Source organism: Pantherophis guttatus, chromosome 5, assembly GCF_059756535.1.
Source record: "Pantherophis guttatus breed Tessera chromosome 5, ASM5975653v1, whole genome shotgun sequence".
Taxonomy (NCBI): Eukaryota; Metazoa; Chordata; class Lepidosauria; order Squamata; family Colubridae; genus Pantherophis; species Pantherophis guttatus.
Genome location: NC_142067.1, coordinates 99,934,771 through 99,960,530, shown reverse-complemented (window position 1 = coordinate 99,960,530; position 25,760 = coordinate 99,934,771). Strand labels below are relative to the sequence as shown.

The 25,760-nt window shown below is 37.3% G+C and overlaps 1 protein-coding gene across 14 annotated transcripts; it reads left to right on the top strand.

The window, feature by feature from the left end:
* The first annotated feature begins 938 nt into the window (after nt 1–938).
* TFDP1 (transcription factor Dp-1) lies at nt 939–25,738 on the top strand. 14 transcript variants are annotated; one of them, XM_034419194.3, is made up of 12 exons: nt 939–1,250; nt 3,188–3,270; nt 10,569–10,635; nt 12,802–12,899; nt 14,696–14,817; nt 15,257–15,422; nt 15,645–15,791; nt 20,592–20,660; nt 21,218–21,369; nt 21,799–21,965; nt 22,811–22,892; nt 24,471–25,738. In XM_034419194.3, exons 2-12 carry the CDS (start codon nt 3,259–3,261, stop codon nt 24,619–24,621), a joined length of 1,233 nt encoding a protein of 410 aa, XP_034275085.1. In that variant the 5' UTR covers nt 939–1,250; nt 3,188–3,258; the 3' UTR covers nt 24,622–25,738. The 14 variants fall into 14 exon arrangements, with proteins under 14 accessions (XP_034275085.1, XP_087751532.1, XP_034275063.1 ...); XM_087895406.1 differs by having other exon boundaries at nt 984–1,250; nt 15,648–15,791; XM_034419172.2 differs by having other exon boundaries at nt 1,249–1,389.
* Nucleotides 25,739–25,760: the final 22 nt, after the last annotated feature.

Below are 25,760 nucleotides of genomic sequence, written 5' to 3'. Positions count from 1 at the left end.
ATATTCCTATTCAAGAATTCAGTGGCTGACATGCATAGTGTATTATCCAGAGTCAAATACTCTTCTTCTATTTTAAATATTAATATTTTTGTATGCTTTTCTGATCTGGGGCAAAGAAGAAATATTGTTTTAAAAGTATGTAACTTTCTCAACATTCTCAGATTCAAATAGTGCAAGGAAACTGCCTTTACAATAATATGAATCGGTTGGGCAGGAACAAATGAAACTGTGACCTTGTTTATCAACCTTCCTTTGGTTGAACTACCTTTTGCTAAATCATGTCCTTCTTAAGAAACCTGCTCAAGCCCATTGTGCAAATATAGATAAGGACATTTTAAGAGGCAGTATGTTAATTCAAAAGCCCATTCCTCATCTCCGTTTAAAGATGAGCCAGTGTACAGTATACATATGGAATGAACAAATAATTACTGTAAATGATATATATGAGCAGAGGATATTTTAAATGTGCAGGGAAAACAAGTTGAATCCTTGGGCTTCCACCTCCGGTATCCATAGGGTCTCCCTCCTGAATTAGTACCATCTCTCTCCTCCCTAAATGGTTTGGTGCGTCTTCTTACTTTGGAATCGGCTCGTCCACAAAGATCATGAATGGTTGCTTCTGGAAAAGGACCGCTAATGCATCTCTAATAGGCCCACCTCTTCCATCTCGCTATAAACTCGATAGCATCACAACTATGCAATGCAATACGCACGTTCGACTGCACTTCGACAGCTACTTCTTGGCTCTGGCAACATTTGCGAGTTTCAGGAGGCCACCTTTGATAACCTACTTTTACCAATGAGCTGAAGCTGCTGCGCTCCCGCCTGCAGAGTAAAAGAGAGCAAGCTGGGGGGGAGGGAGAAACGTCACTGCAGCGGCCCTGATCAATCACGCCCCCTCCAGTGGGCGGGGCAGCCCTCCCCCCCCCCACAGAACCTTCCATTTCGCGAAGGCGGGGCTTTCCGCGGGGTGGGGGCCAGCTGACGGATTCCGAAGCCAACAGCAACCGCTCTAGCGCATTTGGTCTCCGGGAGGAAAAAGGCGTGTTGGAATCCCGAAGGCGCGAAAACCTGACGCATGCGCGCGGTTTTTTCTGCACCGCCCCGGTAGGCTTGGCTAAACAAACGTCTGGCGTGAAGAGGCGGGAGAGGGCGTAACGAGCTCCTCGCGTTTGTCTATGTGGGGCACGTTTTCCCTCCGTGACGTCAGCTCCAGCGCGCAGCGTCACGCCGGAGGGACGCACGAAAGTGTAAGTTTCAATTTTTTCTTCCCTTCTTCCTGCCAACCGCCAAGAAACTCATCCTTGCGGGAGAGGAAGCGGGGGAGGGGGGGGGCAGCGGCGCCCCTCGGTCGTCGTCGGCCGCCTCCTATGCAGGAAGCGCGAACAGGTGTGAGGGGCAGCTACGGGGCGTCAAGGACGGCAGCCCGCCGAGCTCGGCGGAGCCTCGGGGCCAGGAAGGAGAGCCGCGGCTTGGCAGGGCAGGGGGTGATAGCGTTTCTTCGGAGAGAGGCGACGGCCGGCTGTGCCGCCGCATTCTGTTCACGCGTCCCGGAAAGCAGCTCCCCCACCGCCTGGCAAGGCTCACTTCCTTGGAAGTCCGCATCGAATGGGGAACTCTGGATTCTAATTGGAGCCAAGCGGGATGGAAATAAGACCCGACTGGTTTTAACGGGGATTGGCTTCAGGTTTAGGCAGCCGGTCTCTTCCCTCGATCGATCCTTTTGCACGCGGAGTTGGCGTGCAACAGTCACCGGGGATCCTTGCTCCTTGCCAACGTGCAGAGGCTGCAAGACAGTTAAGGGGGACTTGCGACTGCGTGCTGAAGCCGCCCACCCTTCACCCCCACTCCACCCACCCACCCACCCGGGCCCTTGTCTAAGGAAGGTCTCCCGCCACCGCGCCCCCAAAGGAACCGAACCCGGGGAGTTGGACGGCAACGCTGCGAGGAACGGCGATTAAAAAAAAAAAACATAAAAACCCGCGTTGCCTTCCTCCCGCTTTGTCATGACTGCGGGATAGTTTGCGCTTCCACTTGGCGACTGGTGCAACGGCGGCGGTGGGTGGTGGGTGGTTTGAAGCGTCCCTCCAAACACGGCTCCTGCCGGCGAGGACGCCCGCTGGGTCTCCCGCCCCCCTCCGGGGGGGGATTTTTAGGAGGGCCGCGCATTGCACATGTGCAGTTGGCATCTCTGGCTCCTGTGAGAGCGCGGCGGTGGCGGCGGCGCTGTGGGTGGGGGAATTGCTCGGGAGTGCGTGGTGGGGGATGGAGTTGGCTCTCGGCTGCTCCTCGCCCGCGCTTCAGGTACTCGGGGGGGGGGGGCGCATCGCGAGGATAGGTAGCAGGCAAGGAGGAAGCGACAGCCGGGTATCGCCTCTGCTGCTGCTGCTGCTTCTGTGGCGGAGCATTTAGGCGGGATGGTTTAACATGAGGAAGAGACCCTCTTCTTCTCTCCCCTTCGCCCCCCCCTTCCCTCCTCAGGCCGGTGACCCAGGAACGAGGGGGAGAGTGGTGCCTGGGTGGCCCGCCGTCGCTCTCCCTCCGGGAAGGCAGTTGGTGTGGCGAGGCTAGACTTCCAGGGCTCTGGCCGGGCTTCTGAGGCCCTGGAGAGGGGCGGGTAGGTGCAGGAGGCGGGGGCTGGCGAGACTTGTTCTCTGAAGCACAGATGCTGCTGCTTGCTTGATTTCCACCGGGGGCTGAGGGCCCGCTCCCCCTCCTCCTCCTCGTGGAAACATTACATAAATTGCCTCGGCCTGCTTGGCTATTTGCACCGAGGAAGCGGCGTGCGTTTTGTTTGGGATTGGGAAAGAGTGCATTGGGGGTTGGGCCCCGAGGCCTAGCAATTGTAATGCAGGGAATGGGGCAGGCATTACTCGCTTAGGTTGTGCGTATCTTTGTTTATGAGGCATAATTATTCCCAGAAACTCGGTGCACGGTCGGATAAGACCTTATCTTGCTCACCCCACCCACCGTGTTTCTCGGTTTAGATTGTTTTTAATTTTTCCCATAAGAAAGAAACTTAAATTCCTTGAGGACTAAACTGCCCCATATGGGAGGGAGAACTTTTGCAAATCTTAATTTATTGTAAATCCAAGCTGGATGACTAACAATATCTGAGCACTATTGGTATTCAATATGAAATGTGTGAGAGTTTACATTTAACTATATTCTTCCCTTTCTTTTTCAGAATATAGTCCAACTGTTTCTACTCTTCCAGTGGTGATCAGAAATAAACATTTCGTTTTTGGACTTGGTAACATGGCAAAAGATGTAAGTATATTTGTAAATAATTCTAGAGATTTATTGCTAGGATTAATGAATAATAGAATTTACTACCTTTGATAAAATGGCCTCTTATAGGAGTTTAGGGAAGCAGATATATTATATTGAATAATAACTGTATCAGTGAAACTATTACTATATTCTACGAATATATAGTTGCACCCTCCCTCAGCATAACTAAACTACCTTTAGTATATCACAAACTCCATCATATACAAACAGCACAAATCATATCATACAGTAGCTTATTAGGCAGCTGCTGTGGTTTTAACAATGTCAAAATATGCCATATTTATCAAAATAAAATACCAGTGCAAACCTATTTATTTTAGTACTACCCACTATAAGTACATTTTTATTCTTTTTACTTTAGAAAAAAACAATTATCAACACTTGATTGATCTGAAGCAGTTTTATTTGGATCACCAGTAGTTCTGCCTATTTTTAGGGAAAGCATCATTATATTTTCCTACCTTTGTATTTTTCAAAAAATTGACTTCTTTAGAATGTTGTTTTGCTATCTCTCTGGATCATACAATAGGTTTCCTAATGATTTGTTTTCATCTGTTGATAGTTTTTAATATTATAAGAAGCTTTAAATTTGAAAACTTACAGATGGCTGACTTTGTTGCATGTTTATTTGTATCATAGATATAATATTTTGTAATTATTACCTAATGATCTATAGGTATATTTTTAAACTTCTTCTAATATAAACTTATTGTACCTGAATGTGTTTAAACAGTATTAGCTTTAATTACAATTACATTACTCAAATCATCAGAGAAATTTTGCTTGAAGTTTTAAATCAGTTTCTTAATTATAATTTTCTTCAGAGTTAGAAACAGTTAGTTCACTTTAATCCACACATATGTTCCTATATGAGCAGAAATTTAATTGATTGGATACCGTTTGATACATTATGTTTCTAAATCTTGTGATCCATCAAGCCTTCATTCCCTCCAAAAATCAGTTTCTGATCTACCCAGGCATTGATTGGTCAGTTGTTTGTTTGTTTGAATTGTTTGTTTACGAAGCTCAAGAAGTAGACTATATCATTTTCAGCAATCCACAACTTTATTTTTAACTCAAACTATTTAAACTTATATTTAAATCAAACCATTTTAAACTGTTCATTATTTTAAGTCACTTTTTATTTCAAACTATTTCTGAACAAACTTTCATAGGTATCAGTTACCATAACAGTTTGACTTGCAACCTGTTGCATATACTAAATATTAATCAAATCAATTGCATCCAACAGCCTATAGTTACTACTACATTATTACTGATTAGATACAAGAGAAAAAATTAACTTTCAATATATACATGGAAGGTTAGTTAGAAGCTTAAACAATAATTGTATATATATTCCATTAAACCCAGAACAAGGCAATGATATATACCACTTTCCTATTGTTGCGAGATGATGTCCATTAAGTTCATAAATGAAGTCTGACTTACAGAAGACTTTAATAATTATCTTTAAACAAAGCATGCAACTATGTTTGAACATGCTAAGGGTTGGATGTAAGCACACATAATTTGACTGCTACATAAAGAAGATGTATTTCTCCATAGGATGAGAAATAAATGTTCATATTGTTTGCTTGCTAAAATCATAAATAGAATGTTGAAGACTTCATGTAGTGGAAGATCTGAGTAGGAATATGAGCTTTGCATAAGCCTGAGATGATTTGTGTCCTGGGACCCTGAAAATTTTTCTATAATATCTTGACTATAATGGCTTAAACAATTAAATATCAAAAATCATATTACCTTTTTTATTAAATGTGTTTAATCTGTATTGTCCAATGACCTTGTGGTTCATTTTCAAGTTCAAACTGTCTAGATCAGCGTTTGAAACAATTGTTGTGACATTACCAAACGTATTCCAGTACTGTTTCAAACTTGGAACACTTCTGCAATAGGAATATTTCAGTAAACACTTTCAAACTCAACATGTTAACTTCATAATATCAGCAAAGCTTAGTCCAGAAAGTAACACCTTTCTCTGGCTATTACTTTATGCACATTCTTGCAGAGTGGGCTTGTTTTGCATATGGCAACCTAAAAGCTCAATAATATAACAGTGCTACCTATACAGGTAATCCTCGACTTACAACAGTTCATTTAATGTCCGACTGAAGTTACAACAGCACTGAAAAAAGTGACATGACCATTTTTCACACTTATGACCATTGTAATGAACATGTAAACACACATTTTGCATTTGGCAAATTGTCTGAAAAATAACTGACAACTCATGAGCTCTAACTTTCCAGTAATAGACATTTTTTTAAAAAACAGACATATAACAATATTTTATTATCCAGAATGTTCTTAATAAACATGTCCTTAACTAAGAATCTAAATTTCCCTATTCCTTCAAGTTAGTGGTTATTAGGATTATTCTTCAAAGTCAGCATGGTTTGGAGAATTTGTTTTTTAAGTCAATACTGTGATATTGGTCATACGAAACCCTGTGGAATGATCTGCCTGGTTTTGTCTTGAATTTGAGACAGAATTTAGGAGCTCTGTGTTCTGAGTTGGGAACACTTGAAACTTTTGGATGTTTTACACATAATAAAATAACTCTTGTTTATTTATTTTTTTCAATAATGTTTACCTTATTAGGAGCCTTTGGACATTACATACTCTTGGTAATCAGTTTCAAAATACATCATTCTCTGCTAAATAAAATATATCCTTCACATAAACTTTGATTTTAAAATCGACAGACCTAATTTGATAACATTAAATGATGATGATGATGTATTTTTTCCAGGAAAGGAATCAAAGATGTCTTAAGAAAGCACTATAAAATTGAAAAGGAATATCTATTACATATTAAGTGCTTGATGATAACATTTCCCTTTGCATTTAAGTGACTGTCTAGCATATGACCTTGTAAGAAAGGATTCTGTGTCTTCTGGGAAAGCATTGATTTCCATAGCATGTTGTCTGTTTCTTTCATACATCTACATTGTATGCAGCTAAAAGTAATCTAGGAAGTTCAAGCTCTCTTTAAATCATTTTTACTTTGTGTGTTTTGTAAAGGAAAACTAGAAAGATGAGTTAGTTGGAAATGATTTGGAACTTCATTTTGACTTGATTAGTTAGTCAAATTTATTTTGATTAAATCGGCAATAGAGATTATATTTGGTATTTTTCAAGTATAACTCTTCTGAACTATTCATTTTGATGAAACAGCTACGAACCTAAAAATTAAGTCCTTAAAAAATATGTGGACTATGGACTGCTTGCATACTGTACTCAGAAAGTAATCATGAAAACAAAAGAAAGATTTAGAGGCTAATTTAAAATAAAATAAAAATTATTTTGTACACAAGTAGTTTATCAGAAAATAATTTAAAGATTCCAAATCAAAATCACATCTTCAGGTTTGATGTTCCAAAATTATATGAATGGCTTGATTAAACCATCTCTGATGAGTTCTGATATGAACATAAACTGCAATTTATTTGTAGTTAAGGTGAAAGATAAGTCTCAGTATTATATTGGACTTTGGTGTAGTGGTCAGCAATAATTAATGTTCTGAGTTGAATTGTGATAGCAAATCCAATCAAGTAAACTACTTTTACAAATTCATGTTTATATTGATAAACCTTCAATTTCTTCGTTTTTAATTCTTACCTTAAAAAAATACTTAAATGAAGTTATTTATATAGTCCCTGTGATTCTACCCCTATCTGTGGAGTTTTAATTGTGAAATGGCCCAGTTGGATAGAGCATATCTCAAATTTTAGTCAAAAGGTATTAAATATTTACTTTCTCCAAGTCAGAATAAAGTTCCTTATTTATTATCTGGTGTACTATTTTCCAATGATTACAATAGTAAAATGTATGTGTTTAATTATAATAAAGAATTTCTAACCTCTAGTTCTTTTATCTTAAGTGAGTAGTCGCAGCGAACTTTGTTGTTAAGTGAGAAATGTTGTGGAAAAAACACTTCTGCTAATGAGAAATTGTACTCCGTCTTAAATAGATTAGTTTTCTTGACAGGTGAGAAAGTTTAAATTGTGCTTTATAATGCAAAATATAGAAAAAATGTTGACTTGCTTTCGTTGTTACTTTTTGGAGCAGAGTGGAGCTTTGGGAGCATTGTAGCTTCAGATTTCAAGATGAGGCAAGAAATTCAGGTCCAGGTTTCTTGAGACTGCTCAGGTTTTAAGTCCTAAAACATATGAAGCTTATTTTGAACTTGATTAACAAAATAAAGATCCCAATGAATCCTATTTTAAATGGATGCATTTTGGTTTACATAAGCTTTAGGAGTGAAGCAATGTGATCATTGTTGAAGATCTGTTCAACTAAAACTAGATTTTCTTTTGGTTTTGATGGGACTGCCTAATAACTTTTCTCCTCAACATTTTAATTATTTTATGGTTTTATTTATTTCTAAATAAATTACCATCATAAATAATATGGTAACTATAAATGATAGTTACCATCATTCTACCTGAAATTGTTTGGATATGTCATCCAAGGATGACCTTATTTATATTGTTACAGATACATAGCAGGCAGCAGTAATAATCTTGGTATCTTTCTGGACTACCTGGTGGGAAATGTATTTGATTTAAACATTGTTCTATGAGAAGAGAAGGCATATCTTATATAATATCAACACCATAGCTTTATATATTCTTGGAAAGTTATCCTAGAGAATCAAAAACTCTGCTACAACAATTCTAAATCTTTGTAATAATACAGTACCTCAAACTTTTAGGAATGCTGATTTAAACAAGGAAATGAAATATGTTTTAGTAGGGCATATAATTTTTCTTACTTTTAATCTATTTTAATATTGGGATATATGAGCTGACGTATGATGGCGTATTTCAACAGTATCTGCAGTGAGATTTGTTGAAGTTGGCATAATACTAGCTTATTTCAATATTTGATGTTTTTTGTAGTGAGTGCTGAATATCTATTTCACAAATATATTTTGGGAAAAAAAGGATCTTCAATGCTTTCTTTTTAAAAAGTATTCTCTGAAATTTCATTGCAAACTTTTTAAGGTTTTTTTCCCCGTTATATTTGAGGAGAAATGTGCCAAATGTGTTCATTACATGGACAGAGCAGTTGTTAGGCTGGTGAATCATAGTTGAAGGCATTTTAGGGCTCATCTAATCCATTTCCCTGCTTAGGGCAGGAATCTGTTCAATATAACAATCCTGATATTTTAAGACTGTTACTGAATTTAAACATACTGTTTGACATAAGACTTAGTTTCCAACTCTAATTATCTTAAACTCTAAAGCTGTTCCAATTTGTCATTATGCTTTTTGAATTGGCATTATTTGGATGAAGTCTCCAAATACATTCAGGTCAAGGCAGAGTGCAATGATTTTCTTATTAACAAATTTTGGAAATGTGATGAGATAGAAGGAACATTTTATCATATGCGGTAGAAAAAATACTCAAAAATATTGGATAGAAATTCATAGAACTATTCAAGGAATTTTAAAAATCAAATTTAAGATGAAACTGTTTTACTGGGCATAATTCCAAAACATATTACTAAAAAGTATCACAGCTTACATATCTATGGCAGAAAATATAAATTTAGGACAACATTATAAAAGAGATAAGTTACCAAAAAAAATCAGACTGGAAGTTTAAACATAACAAACATGGCAAAATTAACAAAATATATTAAGAATAGAAGTACAAGCAAATTTAAGCAAGATTCACATCCTTGCATATATAAAATGCAGCAAGGCAAATAAAATTATTCATAATTTTTAAGGGGGAAAAATAACTAAAATTGAAATTAAAGATAAGCACAAAAAATTAAAATTAAATGTCTGTAAATATTGCGCTTTAGTTGGAGTACAGAGGAAGTTAGAAAACCAATTTTATTGTGTTTTTAGTCTTTTTCTTTTCTCACTTTTGTATTCATATACAATATAATATACAAATAATGAAGATTTTAGCATTTAGTTCAGAGATTTAAACTTTCTTAAAACAATCTACTTAAATATAATTTAATTTTTATTATGGTTAATTTATAATCAAAGATATACTGAGCACTAACAGTATAATCTTGTTTATTTCTTTGTCCAGTTATAGATATATATATTTTCTCCTGCTTATTTCTTTCTTTTTTTTTTTTTTTATGAAAACTGTTAAATAAATTTCCTATGGCCTGCATTCTATGTTCCTACCAATGCATCCCAAAATAGCATTTTAGCCTTTTTAGCAGCTGTGTCATACTGCTGGTTCAAAACCTTTTCCATGTACTACTGCCAAGCCAGATCTTCCCCATGCTAAACTTGTGCCTTTTACTTTTCTCTCCTGGTATAAGAAATGTACATTTCTTTCTCTTAATTTCATAGTTCAACATGGTTCAAACCTGTCTAAATATTTTGAATTTTAAAGTGTTAGCTGTCACCCACCCTACCTTTATGACACTTGCAGACTTCAGACTCAGGACAGGACCTTGATGCAGTATACAGTCCATCTCTACAAGCTGAAGTGGAGCCATTAAAAATACTCATTAAAGTCAACAGTGAGGCCATCAAAAGTACTGGCTGGCCCAGAATTTTTTAAATGTTCTGCAGAATTCTTGATGGAGTGACGAAAGATTAAGCTCTCTGTCCTTCCTCCCAAAAATGCATTCAAACACAACTATTTTGTATCATCAGTGCTTTGTTCATTAGGGGTTGCAGGATTTTTTTTAACCAAGTAATTCTATGGTTTGAAAAAATTTGAGAACTACTGATCTGCCTGATAATTTGCATATTTGTAGCAAGCTTAGCCAAGTATTCATAAGCATGCTGTTAGATGTTTGCCCTGGTACAGATATCAAACAGACAAGTTTGCATTTTCCAGAGTTCTTCCTCTTTTTGAATATGGGAATAAATAACATTTACTCTCCCTTCTATCTTCTGGGAATGCTTAATAGTTTTCCACTTATCAAATATTACAAGAACAGTTCTGTAATCACCTCTCCTAGTTTTTCAGTGTAGTTTAATTTAGGATATTGATATTGTTGAACTAATTAACATCATATTATTCTTTCCAAAATGGTTCAGATAATATACGTAAGACAGTTTTTCGTATTTATTTTTTATGGCTGTGTGTAAATGGACAATATATTTCTGTCTTTAAAAAGATGTGTTAAACCAAAAGAGTAAAGATTTATTCAAGGCCATAAAATCAAGTGTCATGACACAAATGTTTTTTTCTACTATAAAAATTGATAGAATATAATTTGTTTATAGATTATTTTTCATGAGTTATTTTTTCTTTCATAGGCTGGTCTCATTGAAGCTAATGGAGAGTTAAAGGTTTTTATAGATCAAAATCTTAGTCCAGGAAAAGGTAACTTTTTTTTTTTTGTCATTTGTGTTTAAGAAATGACACTGTATAGATCTGAGGATTTCTGTTAAATGCAAAGGTTACTGGAGGAGAGGAGCAGAGCAGCCTTTTTTTTTTTTTTTTTAACATTCAGTAAAAAAATGCACAAAGCTGTTGTAGAAAAATGGAACTCTCCTTTCTTTCTCTACTACTCCCCAACACAGGTAGTCCTCGACTTAACAACATTTCGCTTAGTGACCGTTAGATACAACGGTCTGAAAAAAGTGATTTATGACCATTTTTCACACTTATGACCATTGCAGCATCCCCATGGTCACATGATTTACATTCGGATGCTTGACAACTGACTCACATTTATGACAATGACAGTGTCTCGGGTTCATGTGATCAACTTTTGTGATCTTCTGACAAGCAAAGTCAGTGGGGAAACTAGATTCATTTAACATTGGTGTTACTAATTTAACAACTGCAGTGATTCGCTTAACAAATGTGCCAAGAAAAGTCATAAAATGGGGCAAAACGCACTTAACAAATTGCACACTTAACAACATTAAATTTTGGACTCAATTGTGATTGTAAATTGAGGACTACCTGTAATCTAATGAATAATTCTTTTGAGGGAGTGGAGTTTGGAAGGGGGAGAATAATGCATTGAATTCATCTAGAATTGGAAAGTTAAAAAGTAAAGGACAAATCAAAAAATGTATAAGATTTTAATATTCAAATAGACGGGGATTTTCATGAATAAGGGAAGCATGCACTGTTTGATATGTTTGTTTCATTGTTTTTCACTGAAATTCAGCATTTCCTTAAAAAGTTACATTTATTCCCTAAATTGAATATGTGGATACCAGTTTGCATTTTGAGTTGTTGTTTGTCTGTTAAAATTTATGTTGACAGTGACATATGTACTTTTATAACTGAATTTTGAGTAAGTGCTAATAGGAAAAATACATGTTATAAAATTTATTCTGCTTAAAGGTGTGAATATTAAGTATAGGTTTTTTGCCTCACGTTTTTTAATCACTGTTTACAAATGTTTTAGTTAAATGTTATTAAACAATGGGGTCATAAATGTTAAATTAATTAAATGAGAGTTACTGTTAATGATGCAAAGTTAATGTCAGCATGTAACTTCCTAGAGATTAATAACTGGTAGATTTCATAGAGGAGATAATGTTTTTTCATATTATTTGATGTGGATTTTCATATTCTTTATCTTTGAATGTAACAGATTATAATTCAGGTTATGCCTACAATTACAATCTTTTTCATTCTCTATTCCTCAGTGCCCAAATTGGAGGTGTTTTATATTTTGCTAAGTGAATTTGTTATTTTTTTTAGGGATTTGATCAGATATATTATTTTTAAAAAGTTTTTGACCACAGGGTGGCAGTATTTGTGCATATACATTGGATGCTCAAAATTGAAACTTCCAAGTTAAATTGGAAAGTACAATAAAAGTGCAACTTTCTTTAGTAGGATTGGAAAGTTTTAACACTGAAGTGTTAGCAAAACAGAAAATTTGCTAAATTGTAAATATAGAGATTCTCATCCATTTTCATTTAATCTTAGTATGAAGTTGAAGCAAAGTTAGAGATTTGTGTTGGTCATTTAGAGAGATTGTTTTAAGTGTTAACTTTTCTGATTTCAAAGAGTGAAGTAATAGTCAGCTTGATCTTAAGTATTTGAGGTGAACTCTTAATTTTATATTTCCTGGGCAGAAGTTTTCAAAATTGTAGTGGCTGATGATCCCTTTTCCTAGGTGTTCAAAATCTACTATGGATAGTTCTCTAACTCCAGAATAGTTGAAAAACTTAAAAAGGTTGCAAGGACAAGATACGTAAGAGGGAAACCTTGTTATGTATATAATTATCCATTTACATAACATTGGATTCCATATCTTATCCTAGGCTTTTACATAATAAATAAATCCCTGCAAGCATCAAAAATATTAAACTGTTGAACTTGGAAGGATATATGGAAGTATATATTGGAACAAGATCTGAAACTGAGTCAATATTAAAAACAGATTAACACTGAATAAAATATATGTACAAACAGATAATTGTATCTGTATTGTACATATATTTTATTCAGTGTTAAAGTAGGAAGTTATATGCATTGTCAATTGTTAATTCTTTTTTAACTTTTTATATGGATGTTTAGGTGTTGTTTCATTAGTAGCTGTTCATCCCTCAACACTTGGCAAACAGCTTTTGCCGAAAACATTTGGCCCGTCGAATGTCAATATTGCACAACAAGTGGTAAGAGGCCTGTCAGAGAAATCTACAAATCAAATTGTAATGATAATTTTTAACACATACACAAGAATATGCACACACCTGCTTATAGGAAAAGTGTTAGGCATGTGAGACATAAGGATATTTATTTCAAAGTCGTTGAAAAAGCATTTGCATTGTCAAGGCAAAATGAATGCCCTTCCAGTTCTGGTTTATTTTATTTATGCCTGAACATACAGTTAAATTGGTATAATAAAATCCAATCTCCTGTTAATACTAGGATTATAGTACAGATAATATATACTATAGTATACTATAGATTGTAGTATAATCCTAGTTTTCTTCATAGTATGTTGTACTGTAGATACAAGACAGATTACTTAAAGTAATATCTGAAATTGTATTTAATAACCACCAGTGACCAGCAAAATAGCTATAGTGTTAAAAAGACAGCACATAAAAACAGGCTCAAATATAATAAAAGGAATAAAATCACCCTATGCATTTGTTGAAACAAAAGACAACCAAACAAGAGAAAACAAAAGAGATAAAATAAAATTAAGATAAAAGAACTTCCTGTCAACTTCATTCCAGGATTCAGACATCTTGAGTTTTTTTTTTATGGCAGTAGTTGCTAATAAAAACCTGGCTAGTCGTTTCCTAAAAGTAGGAAATATACCACCTTTTTCTCATTGATTTTTTTTAAAATTTATTTTTATAGCTTTAATAACAAAAACAAATAAAAAGGAACAAAACACAAAGTTACATGCTGTAAAACAATACAAAGTGAAAAAAAATAGGTTGCTACGGTATACAATTAGAATTCTATATGTATCTAGTGCAAACATTACACAAGTATATATTAATTCTAAAACACAGCTATCATGCTTTTTTAATGTACTGTATTTTGTACAAATGAATCCCATATTTCATTATACTTATTCATACAAAGTCTATGGCTATATCTCCTCATAGGTAGTAAGTGTATTCAGATCTTCAATCCATTAAGTAAATGGAGACATACAGTATATTTTATCTTTCCAATGCTGCAATGTCAGACTTTTAACCATAATAACATGTTTTAAAAAAACATTGTCCTTATTGAATCTCCAGCAAAATGCCTTTTTTGACAGTCCTTCCCTACATAAAATGTAATGGAACCCAATAAATTTTAAATATTTTAAATATTTTGTTCTATGTAATAATTTGAGATCTATTGACATTCTAGTATGGAAGTTAAGACACTCCCATTGTCTAGGCCAGGGGTGTCAAACTCATGTCGTCATGTGACATATCGGGACTTTTCCCCCCTTCGCTAAACCGGGTGGGGGCAGGAACAGCACATGACGTATCCGGGCCGCAAGTTTGACACCCCTGGTCTAGGCAATATAGAAATCTCTAATTATTCCACTCAGTTCACAGCATCTGCATATCAAACTGATTTACTGAAAATAAATATCAAAATTATAGTTTAATTTTAAAGGATTTAACAATTTTTTCTAGTATCTCGGGTAGCTCAGAATCTCTAATTGAAAACCTGATTTGTACCAAAGTAATGCAGGTATACTTAAAGTTAATATTTTGTATTGCAGAGGAGACCCAGTGGAGGAGTTGTTATTATTATTATTATTATCAATATGCATGAGTTACAATACTGATAAATATATTGAAAGAGAAGAACAATAAGCATATTTTAAGATTGTGTTCCTGTAGGTAGACATATTTAATTTGGCCAATTTTTTAAATTGCAATCGTTTTTTTAAGGAAGTTAATATCACAGTAGTGAATAATTATTTCTAATAGTTTTCTATTAATTGTAGGTTATTGGTACACCACAGAGACCATCAGCCCCAAATACTATTTTAGTAGGAAGTCCACATACTCCCAATACACACTTTGTATCACAGAATCAGACTGCAGATTCTTCACCTTGGTCTGCTGGGTAAGTAACATTCAGTTAAATTAGAACTAGAATTACAGTTTGTAGGAATACAAAAATATATGCATCAAAAATAGGCAGTTTAACTCTGACATCAAACTTTTGATCAATCTGGCATTTGCTAAATAATCTCTCAAATAGCAGTTATTCTTTTCCCTAGTATATTGTGGTACAGGATGTTGATAAATACTTCTTTAGTTCAGAATACAGACTTTTTTTCCCTATAAAAGCGTGTTATGTTTTGAGTCATAAAATAAATTTATTTTCTTTGATTCTTTTTTACCTGTAGATGTGTTTGGTCGTGATTGTGTAAATAAACTGATCACATACACTGAAACTAAATGAAGCGAGTGGTTCAGGACCTGTTTAAAAAGTAAAATATGTAACTCTTATGTAAATGGATTAGGGAGCTGTGTACCTATAACTAATTATATTTTTGTAGGAAACGAAACAAAAAGGGAGAGAAGAATGGCAAGGGTTTACGGCACTTCTCTATGAAGGTTTGTGAGAAGGTTCAGAGGAAAGGAACTACCTCATACAATGAGGTAGCAGATGAGTTAGTTGCAGAATTCAGTACTGCAGATGCTCACATCTCACCAAATGAATCGGTAAATATATTTGTATTCTAAATTAATTTTTTTAATGAATTATATAGACTTCCCATAAAAACTCCCTTTTTACTTAATAAGGATATCCATTTATTGCTCTCTTGGGTATCATTAGTTGGACTAACTGGTGATAGCAATGTCTGATTGTCTAATCTGCTAGATTATATTGCTAAGTAGTATAACTGCAAGTATTTTGATACTTTTAATTTATGATGTTTACAGCAGGCTTATGATCAGAAAAATATAAGGCGACGGGTCTATGATGCCTTAAATGTTCTTATGGCCATGAACATTATTTCCAAGGAAAAGAAAGAAATCAAATGGATTGGCCTACCTACTAATTCAGCTCAGGAATGCCAGAATTTAGAGGTAAAATTTGCTGAAAATACGCCATTTGTAATATTTTCTTAATGGATTTTCTCATTAAATCTAATGATTGCTTAGGTTCTTAAACTTCCATCTAAGTTATGGATTTTGCTTTAATTTCATATGGTTGATTTCTTGTTTGATATTCATGTTTGAAGTAGTATTTTGTGATTTCATTGCTTTCATAATTGTATTCTTGCAAATAAACTAAAGAAAAACAATTCAATTTGCTTAAAAACATAAAAATATGGAAAAAACTGTTAAAAGGACTCTCTTAATGTATTGGAAATTAACACAGGACAAGAACAAGTACTGATCTATAGGTTTGTGTTTTTTCCCCTCAGGATGTATTTGAAAAGTAGGGTAAAATACAGTGGAAATAGTTGATATATTCTAGTTAATACTATTACCTGGCGATGTTATGCAACGCCAGGTCCGTGGTAAATAAAGCCCCCCTCATTTGCGATCTTGTTCAGGAGGGGGGAGCGGACCTGGCGGGTATTACGGAGACCTGGTTGGGCCAGGAAGGGGGGGGTCCCCCTCGTTGAAATGTGCCCACCCGGTTTTCGCGCATTTCAACAGCCGAGGTCACGGGAGGGGTGGGGGTGGCGGTTGTCATTTAAGAAGGTCTTGGGCCGAGGGAGGCCACTGTTCCTCAGACGGACGGATGTGAGTCCCTCCTTGTGAAGTGGGGTCATGGGATCCAGATGGGCTTGCTGATCACGGACCTGGCTCCCTGCCATGTGGAGGTGGCCCTGCCCGAGCTGCTCAACGTTATAGCCACGGTGGCGGTTGATACCCCCAGGCTTATGGTCATGGGGGATTTCAATTTACCATCCGTCGGTGAGGCGTCTTGAGGCGGCTCGGGAGTTCATGGCTTCCATGATGGCTATGGACCTGACCCAGTTAGTTCATGGCCCTACTCACACAGGGGAACACGCTGGACCTGGTTTTTGTCTCTGGTCAGTGGTTGAGTGATCTTGAGATAGGGGATATAGCGATTGAGCCCTTGTCATGGTTGGACCACTCCCTTCTTCGCTTTGAGCTTCAAACCATCACATCCTGCCGCAGGGAGGCGGAACCGATGAGGTGGTTCTGCCCCAGGCGCCTGATGGAGCCTGATAGGTTCCAGACGGAGCTTGCGCCATTCCCTGAGGCTCTGGCTCACGCCTTGACTGAGGACCTAGTGGCCGCCTGGGATAGGGCGGCCGCTGGAGCCTTGGATCGGGTCGTGCCTTTTTTTTTTTTTTTTAATTTGATTTATATGCCGCCCTTCTCCGAAGACTCAGGGCGGCTTACAATGTGCTCAGCAATAGCCTTCATCCTTTTGTATATTTATACAAGGTCAGCTTATTGCCCCCACAAACTGGGTCCTCATTTCACCTACCTTAGAAAGGATGGAAGGCTGAGTCAACCTTGAGCCTTGGCGAGATTCGAACCCTGCAGTAATTGCAGGCAGCTGGTCTTAATAACCAGCTTAATAACAGGGTGCCTTAAACCCCTGTACTACCAAGGCTCTTTGTGGCCTTTGCGGCCTCTGACCCGGCGCCGGTCTCACCTGCTCCTTGGTTTACCAAAGAGCTGAGGGAGATGAAGCGCCGGAAAAGACACCTGGAGAATAGTTGGAGGGCCAGCCTTTCTGAATCCGACCTAACACTGGTAAGATCTCATATTAAGACTTACCTAGTGGTGATAAAAGCGGCAAAATGTAACTATTTTGCCGCTCTTATTGCGTCATCAGTTAATCGCCCAGCCGCCCTGTTTAGGGTGTCCCGCTCCCTGCTCCACCAGGGAGCGCGGGAGGACCCCTTGGAGGGTAGGGTCGAGGACTTTGTGCAGTATCTGTATGACAAAATCGCTCAGATTCGGGAAGATTTGGACTCTGACTGGGTAGATTCAGGAGGGATGGTGGAGGCAGGTCTTGAGAATGTTATATGGGAAGAGTTTGACCCTGTGACTCCCGAAGACGTGGACAGGATTCTGGGTAGACTGAACGCAGCCACGTGTTTATTGGACCCGTGTCCCTCCTGGTTGGTGCTGGCTCCTTGGAAGGTGACACGAGGCTGGCTCCAGGGGATTATAAATGCTTCACTGAGTGAATTTCCCGCCGCCTTGAAAGAGGTAGTGATGAGGCCTCTCCTCAAGAAGCCTTCCCTGGACCCGGCAGTGTTAGCAAACTATCGTCCAGTCTCCAACCTTCGCTTTGTGGCGAAGGTTGTTGAGAGTGTGGTTCCCCAGTACCTGGATGAAACGGTTTATCTAGATCCGTTCCAGTCGGGCTTCAGGCCTGGGTACAGCATGGAAACGGCATTGGTCGCGTTGGTTGATGATCTCTGGAGGGCTCGGGACAGGGGTTGCTCCTCTGTCCTGATCCTATTAGATCTCTCAGTGGCTTTTGATACCATGGACCATGGTATCATGCTGCACCAGTTGGAAGAGTTGGGGGTGGGGGGCACTGTGTTACAGTAGTTCTCCTCCTTTCTCTCCGACCGGTCGCAGTCTGTGTTGGCAGGGGGGCAGAGGTCGACCCCAAGGCGCCTTATATGTGGGGTGCCACAGGGGTCAGTCCTCTCGCCCCTTCTGTTCAATATTTATGTGAAGCCACTGGGTGAGATCATCCGTGGTTTCCGGGATGAAGTACCATCAGTACGCTGATGACACTCAGCTGTATATCTCAACCCCGGACCACCCCAATGATGCCCTTGAAGTGATGTCCCGGTGCCTGGAGGCTGTGCGGATCTGGATGGGGAGAAATGGACTCAGGCTCAACCCATCCAAGACCGAATGGCTGTGGTTTCCGGCGTCCCGATATAGTCAGCTGGTGCCATCACTGACTATTGGGGGCAAGTCGTTGGCCCCCACGGAGGGCGATCGCAACTTGGGTGTCCAAGTTGGGTCCAATTCACCAACTTGGGTGAATCCTGGATTCACGGCTGTCGTTAGAAGAGCATTTGACGGCTGTGGCTGGGAGGACTTTTTATCAGGTTTGCCTGATTCGCCAGTTGCATCCCTTTCTGGATTGGGACTCCTTACGCACGGTCACTCACGCCCTCTTCACTTCCCGCCTGGACTACTGTAATGCTCTCTACATGGGGCTCCCCTTGAGGAGCACCTGGAGGCTCCAACTGGTGCAGAATGCGGCCACGCGGGTGGTTATGGGAGCGACGTGGCGTTCTCATGTAACACCTGTCCTGCGCGAGCTGCACTGGCTCCCAGTGGTCTTCCAGGTGTGCTTCAAAGTTTTGGTTACCACCTTTAGAACGCTCCATGGCTTAGAACCCGGGTACTTACGGGACCGCCTGCTGCCACCAGTAGCCTCTCACTGGCCAGTACGCTCTCATAGAGAGGGCTCCTTAGGGTGCTGTCGGCCAAACAATGTCGACTGGCGGCCCCCAGGGGAAGAGCCTTCTCTGTGGGGGCACCTGTTATCTGGTATGAGCTCCCCACGGAGATACGGAGGATTCCGGATTTACGCACCTTCCACCGTGCCCTCAAGACCTTTTTATTCCAACAGGCCAGCCTGGCCTAACCTCCCTTTTTAATTGTAAATTTTAAATTTGTCTAAAACTTTAGGGGTGTTTTAATCTGTTCCGGGCCAAATTTATTTAAATAGGTTTTTATACTGTTTTTCAATTTTGTAATCTGTGTGTTTTATCTCTTGGCTGTTCACCGCTCTGAGTCCTTCGGGAGTAGGGCGCTATATAAATCAAATAAATAAATAAATAAATAATAAACAAATAAATAATAAATTCTGTGAATGGGCTAATTATATAATAGGTATTTTGCCTGATTCAGTTATATATAATGTAATTAATTTTAAATACTTTTTGGATTTCATTGATAGTAATATAATGCTGTATGTGCAAATGGTTCAGAATTTGAGATACAGTTAATCCTTGCTTAACAACCATTCAGTGACCTTCCAACCGCATTAAGTAGTAATTATGGCCCGTGCCCAAAGTTACTGCCATTGCAGCATCTCATAGTAACATGATCAAAATTTGAGTGGGTCACATGATCAAAATTCAGACGCCTGCCATCATTTATCATGACATTATGCACTTCAACTCACACCACCCATCGGTCTCCCTGCCTTTTTGCCCTGCCCTGCACTCTGCTACCCCTACCTGCACTAGTTGATGAGGCATACCTGGCCCAGGCAGCTTTGCAAGGCCCTCACAAGGCTGTGCAGACACCTCGCAATAGGAGGAGGAAGATAATGAAGGTCAACTGGGCAGGAATTAGTAGGCCACAGAGTGCAGAAATGGATGGGTAGACAGGTGGTGGGAGTTGAAGTAGAGATGAGCGCAGAAGGGCAGGGAAGTGTGATTGCATGTTCCTGGCCTAACAGCTAGAACTTCTGTCCCTAAGAAGTGCAGTTACATGATGTTTCGTCTAATAATTACATTGCTTAGCAACAGAAATTAGGGTCATTAAGTGAAGACTGTCTGCTTTTTGGGGGGGGGGGGATAACTGTTCCATGCCAAGAAAATTGCTGACTCTTAGTCTGAATGGATAACATTTTACGAAACTGTTTCATCATAATTAAAATATTGAATATTTTATTTCTGCACAGCTAGTTTGAAACTGCTCTTGGAAAAGTGTGCTTTTGGAGTTGTTTGATATTCTGATTCTATTATTTTAGAACAATTACAAATTTTATTACACATGCAAAACTAGTTTCATGCTGCTTTAGTTGCTCATTGGTGAGTAAAACCTTTAAAGTAGCTCCTAGTATATACTGCTGAGCATACATCTTTGATTAATTCAATATGGTATTACAGTATTTTTCTTTTTGTTAAGGTGGAGAGGCAGCGAAGACTTGAAAGAATAAAGCAAAAACAGTCACAACTACAAGAATTAATTCTCCAGGTATCATCGTAGAGCAGTAGCATACTTTTTCTTCCTGCTAGTCTAATGTTAGGTACAACCTTGAAAATTTGAATTCAGGTTTTCTCTTCTTTAAATCTGTTTACATTTAATGTCAAATCTGTCAAATTTAATGTCAAAATAATGTCAAATTCTCAAGTTTACATGGGTGCCTCATATTTTTTAAAAGAGGAATCTGATGAATGAGTGGTATACAAGTGACTATAATAAAAATGCCCATGTTGATTTCATCCCTGTGGTAACTTAAATTTGAGCTATTCTTTTGGCATTATTGCAGAAATGGTTTGCCATTGTTATCTTTCAGGATTCCTTATTTTTCAACTCCCCCATCTAAGCAACAAGCTTGAAATGTTCAGGTGTTCTCCCATCTAATACTGTCCAGGACCATACTTCCCTAACTTCTGAGATCACCAAGGTCAATTAGGTCTTGTCACCTGCTAAGTGAAATGAATGCAAATTGACATGAAGTGACATGAATAATGCAAATTGTTTCCCAAATCTTAAAAAAGCAAACTTTGTGTGCTTAAATCCTTTAACAGCAAATTGCCTTCAAAAATCTTGTTCAGCGAAATCGTCACGCACAGCAGCAAGCAAATAGATCACCAACTTCTAATTCTGTCATTCACTTGCCATTTATCATAGTGAACACCAGCAAGAAAACTGTAATTGATTGCAGTATTTCTAATGACAAGTAAGTTACTAATACCCAGAAAAATGGGTGCTGTGTTATAGATACTATTCAAGTGAAACTAAACAAAATGTTTAAAAGTTATGATATTTATGTAGTTATTTACCAAGCACATCTAAATTAAATAATTTACAAATATCATTACAATCCGCAAGGCATGTCACAACTTTTGAGCACCCCTGATGTTTGGAAATTGAAAGTTGAAAAATTTGACATGCCCTAATTATCAGTATAGGTTTATATTGCACTAAAAGATGCTAAAAGGCCATTAAAAAATAAATATTTTCTAAAATAAAAGCATTTAAGCAGCATAACACTATCTAAGCATGCTAAATTTTCAAATTTTACATTTTAATGGAAGAGAGCACTTTAGAAAAAAAATATTGAGACCTGTATATGACATATTGAGCAACTTTTGTTTGTTTCTTTTAGGTTTGAATATCTATTTAATTTTGATAATGCATTTGAAATACATGATGATATTGAAGTATTGAAGCGAATGGGAATGGCATTTGGACTAGAATCTGGAAGTTGCTCATTAGAAGATCTAAAAAACGCAAGGAGCTTGGTTCCTAAAGCTCTTGAACCATATGTGACAGGTAAAGTTAAATGAAATTAACATTTTAAACATTTTGAAATAAAACTTGGAAACAAAATAAGCTGTTATTGGAACTTAACACAACTGTGATAAACAATGCAATATAATGTAAACATCCGCTTTGCTGTTAACAAAATACCTTCAGCTGTAGCTGTGCCATATTAATAGTTGAGATGGTGTAACCTTTGACAGCCACAGGACACAATACAAATTTTATCTTCTGCTTTGCTAGCCATAATAATTCTGTAACGTAATGGTAATGTTTAGTTCAGAAAACATTAGAAAATATTGCAATATACTAAATAATCAATACATTTTATTTGCATTAGTATAACACCTTTTCATCTGGTGCTCACTGTACTTAAATAGTGTAAATTATTTTTTTATTAATTTATTTCTTTTTATCAACAAGAATAAAATACAAAACAGATAAACAGAAAAATGAACATCCAATACTAACAGTGAGGGGGGGAAATTCTTGTGTAGAGAAAAAAAAACCCCAAATGTCCAACATATCTAACATCGAACATAAAAAATTCATCCTGGCTGGATGCTGAAAAGTAAATTAAAGAACTGTATAGGTTATCATCCCCTTACATAATGGGTCTACAAATAGTTATAAGCTTTCCCATCTTTATTTCACAAAAATACTATGTTAAATAAAATCTCAAAAAGACTGGCTATTTGGTTCTACCAAGCTAGAACCCAGCAGTTGATGGGACATTTAATATGAAAGTTTGAAATGCTATACATGTAAATTATATTTAGTGGAGGTTTTATTGAATTGCAGATACATATGCTATAGAGTGACTGCTATCTAATTCCTGATGTTATTTTGTCTTATAGAAATGGCTCAGGGATCAATCAGCAATGTTTATGTCTCATCCTCATCAGGTTCAGCTTCAAATGGGACAAGATTTTCCAACAGGTTAGATAAGATTGAGTTGTATGTTTAAAAACTAGTTCATAGACCCAGTATCATCTAAATAGTAAAACTACATTATTTTATTTTAATTGTTAATCATTAAACTGAATTTTTATTTAATTAGAAAGTGATCTCAGCAGATATCTAGGAAACTTTTTAATATACCTGCTTATCAAAAGGCATCTTAAGAAATTTTCCTTTTCGGTTGCCAAAATTGACCATTTTGCCACTGAATTTCTACAGTACTATTTGGAAGCTCCAAAGGAGCTGGGAACCAGATGAGGGCCAGACTGCCTACTCCTGTCTTAAAGCTTCAGATAGGAAAACTATTAAAGAACTTCAAACATGTATATAAAATGAAGGTAGGATAATCTTATCAGGGTCCATTGAATGGATTATCCATCAGTAAGTGAAAATAGTTGTTGAGTGGCTGTGTATGGAGTAAATACAAGTTTTTCCTCTGACTATGGGGGCTAGCATGTTCTTGTCGATTCCCAGTGTGTTTCTTAAAAAATGGGTCTGAACTTGCTCAGGTGAATTCTATTATTTCTATAAAACCTACTTCACTTGAGCAAGTTCAGACCCACAGTTCCATGCCATTGGGACTATTTTTGCACTAAACACTTTCAGTTTAGGTGTCAAGGTACCTAGGTAATTGTAATTAGAACATAAAACTTAGAATAAGAGTTGGAAGGGATCTTGGAGGTCTTCTAGTCCAACTCCCTGCATGACCAGGAGAGTCCATACCATTTCAGACAAGTGGCTGTCCAGTCTCTTCTGGAAAACCTCCTGTGATGGGACATCAACAGCTTCTGAAGGCAAGACATTCCACTGGTTGATTGTTCTCACCGTTAGGAAATTTCTCCTTAGTTGTAGGATGCTTCTCTCTTTGATTAGTTTCCATTCATTGGCTCTTGTCTTGCCTTCTGCTGCTTTGGTAAATAGTTTGTTCCCCTCATCTTTGTGACAATCCTTCGAGTACTGGAACTCTGCTCTCATATCTCTCATAACCCTTCTTTTCACTAGACTAATCATACCCAATTCCTGCAATTGCTCTTTATGTGTCTCAGTCCCCAGCCCTCTAATCATCTTTGTTGCTCTTTTCCCCACTCGTTCCAGATTCTCAACCTCTTTTTTATATTGTGGCAACCAAAACTGGATGCAGTATTCAAAGTGTGGCTGTACGAAGACTTTGTAAAGCGGTACTAATACTTCACATGATCTTGATTGCTCTATTAATGCAGCCCAGGATTGCATTGGCTTTTTTGGCTGCTGTCGCACACTGTTGGCTCATATTTAAGTGATTGTCCACTAGGACTCCAAGATCCCTCTCCCAGTTGCTGGCATTAAGCCAGGTTTGACCTAGTCTACCTGTACTGTTGCCTAAGCTTACTTTTACCTACATTGAATTCCATTAATTTATAATTCATTTAATAATAGTTCATTGATTTATAATTGGTTTATATACAATATTTTTTGTATTTGGCCTTAGGAGTCTGCAGTTATCCCAGTCCTAGCTAAACGTATTAATTGGGATGGAAGGTAGAATTGAAAGATTAATGCAATTTGCTCATTTTGCAGTGACTACTCAAATGGAGGAGATGGAATGTTGGCTACAAGTTCCAATGGATCTCAATACAGCGGCTCCAGAGTAGAGACACCAGTGTCTTATGTTGGCGATGATGACGATGACGACGATGACGAATTTAATGAAAATGATGATGATGACTGATACTTTTTGCCTGTAGACTTTTTTATTTTTAAAATTCAGCAAGCGGCAGGAATAAATTCTAGGAAGAGATTGTCAAAAATTGTCCCATCAAGGAGATACTGGTAAGAGTCTGAATTTAGAAAATTGCACCTCCAATAAAGTAAAGATTGTTTGTTTTTTATGTAGATTTTTTTACATGTGATGAGGATGTGTGTGTTAATACCAGTGTGTTAATGCAGAATTTTTATTTACTTTTGCTTAGGATTTTTAACTTGAAGGAAAATGCATTTTGCCCCTAAATGTTGTCACAAAGTTTGAAATGTAGCCACATTTAATGGAAAATAAAATCTGTCCACCTGTCAAAATGCATACATGAATGGCATTTTATTTAGATTGCATTTAGGTGACATCGTACTGATGCATAGTAATCAAATGTTATACTATATTTTGCTGATCATGCCATGCCCAAAGAATCAAACAAAAAAGGATCTTTTAAATGTTAGTTTGCAGAAATTGTATGAATTAATTTCCCTTTTTAAAATTATACTGATCATTGTAAGCCCATCAAATTCTATATATTATGTTTGCTGAAGTTAGAAATATTATAGTTATAATTTGGGGGCAAATGTTTACTGCCAGGCTGGTATAGCTGTGTAAATGTTTTGAAAGTTTAGAATGAGTTTTGCTTATGATAAAAATTTGTCTGATTTCTTACAGGCAGATTTTGAAAACAATTTGTTACATAGTTGTTTACATACTTAGAAGTCTATGGTATAAAAGACATGTACTGAAACAAATGGTTTATATTTGTTTCATAAACATCTTCCAGTAATCTATTATAAAGTTGAAATTAAATATAGAGAATGTTTTATGTTTAACTCAAAACTTGTCAATCACTTTTAATACTTCATTTTTTATAAAAAAAAAATCAGGACAGGTGGTAGTCTTTTTAAATTTATTCACACAGAATTAACTGCACAAATACTGTCAGCTGCCTGTTCTAAGACAGTAGTCTTTTTACTGAAACACAAATAAACTTTCTGTAATATTTTATGGCATATAAGCAGTTTGTTTTACTTGTTTAATTGTGGCACTATTAGTTTTTATTAATAAAACACGCGTGGGCATTTTTAACAAATACTTTGTTTCTCTAATCAAGA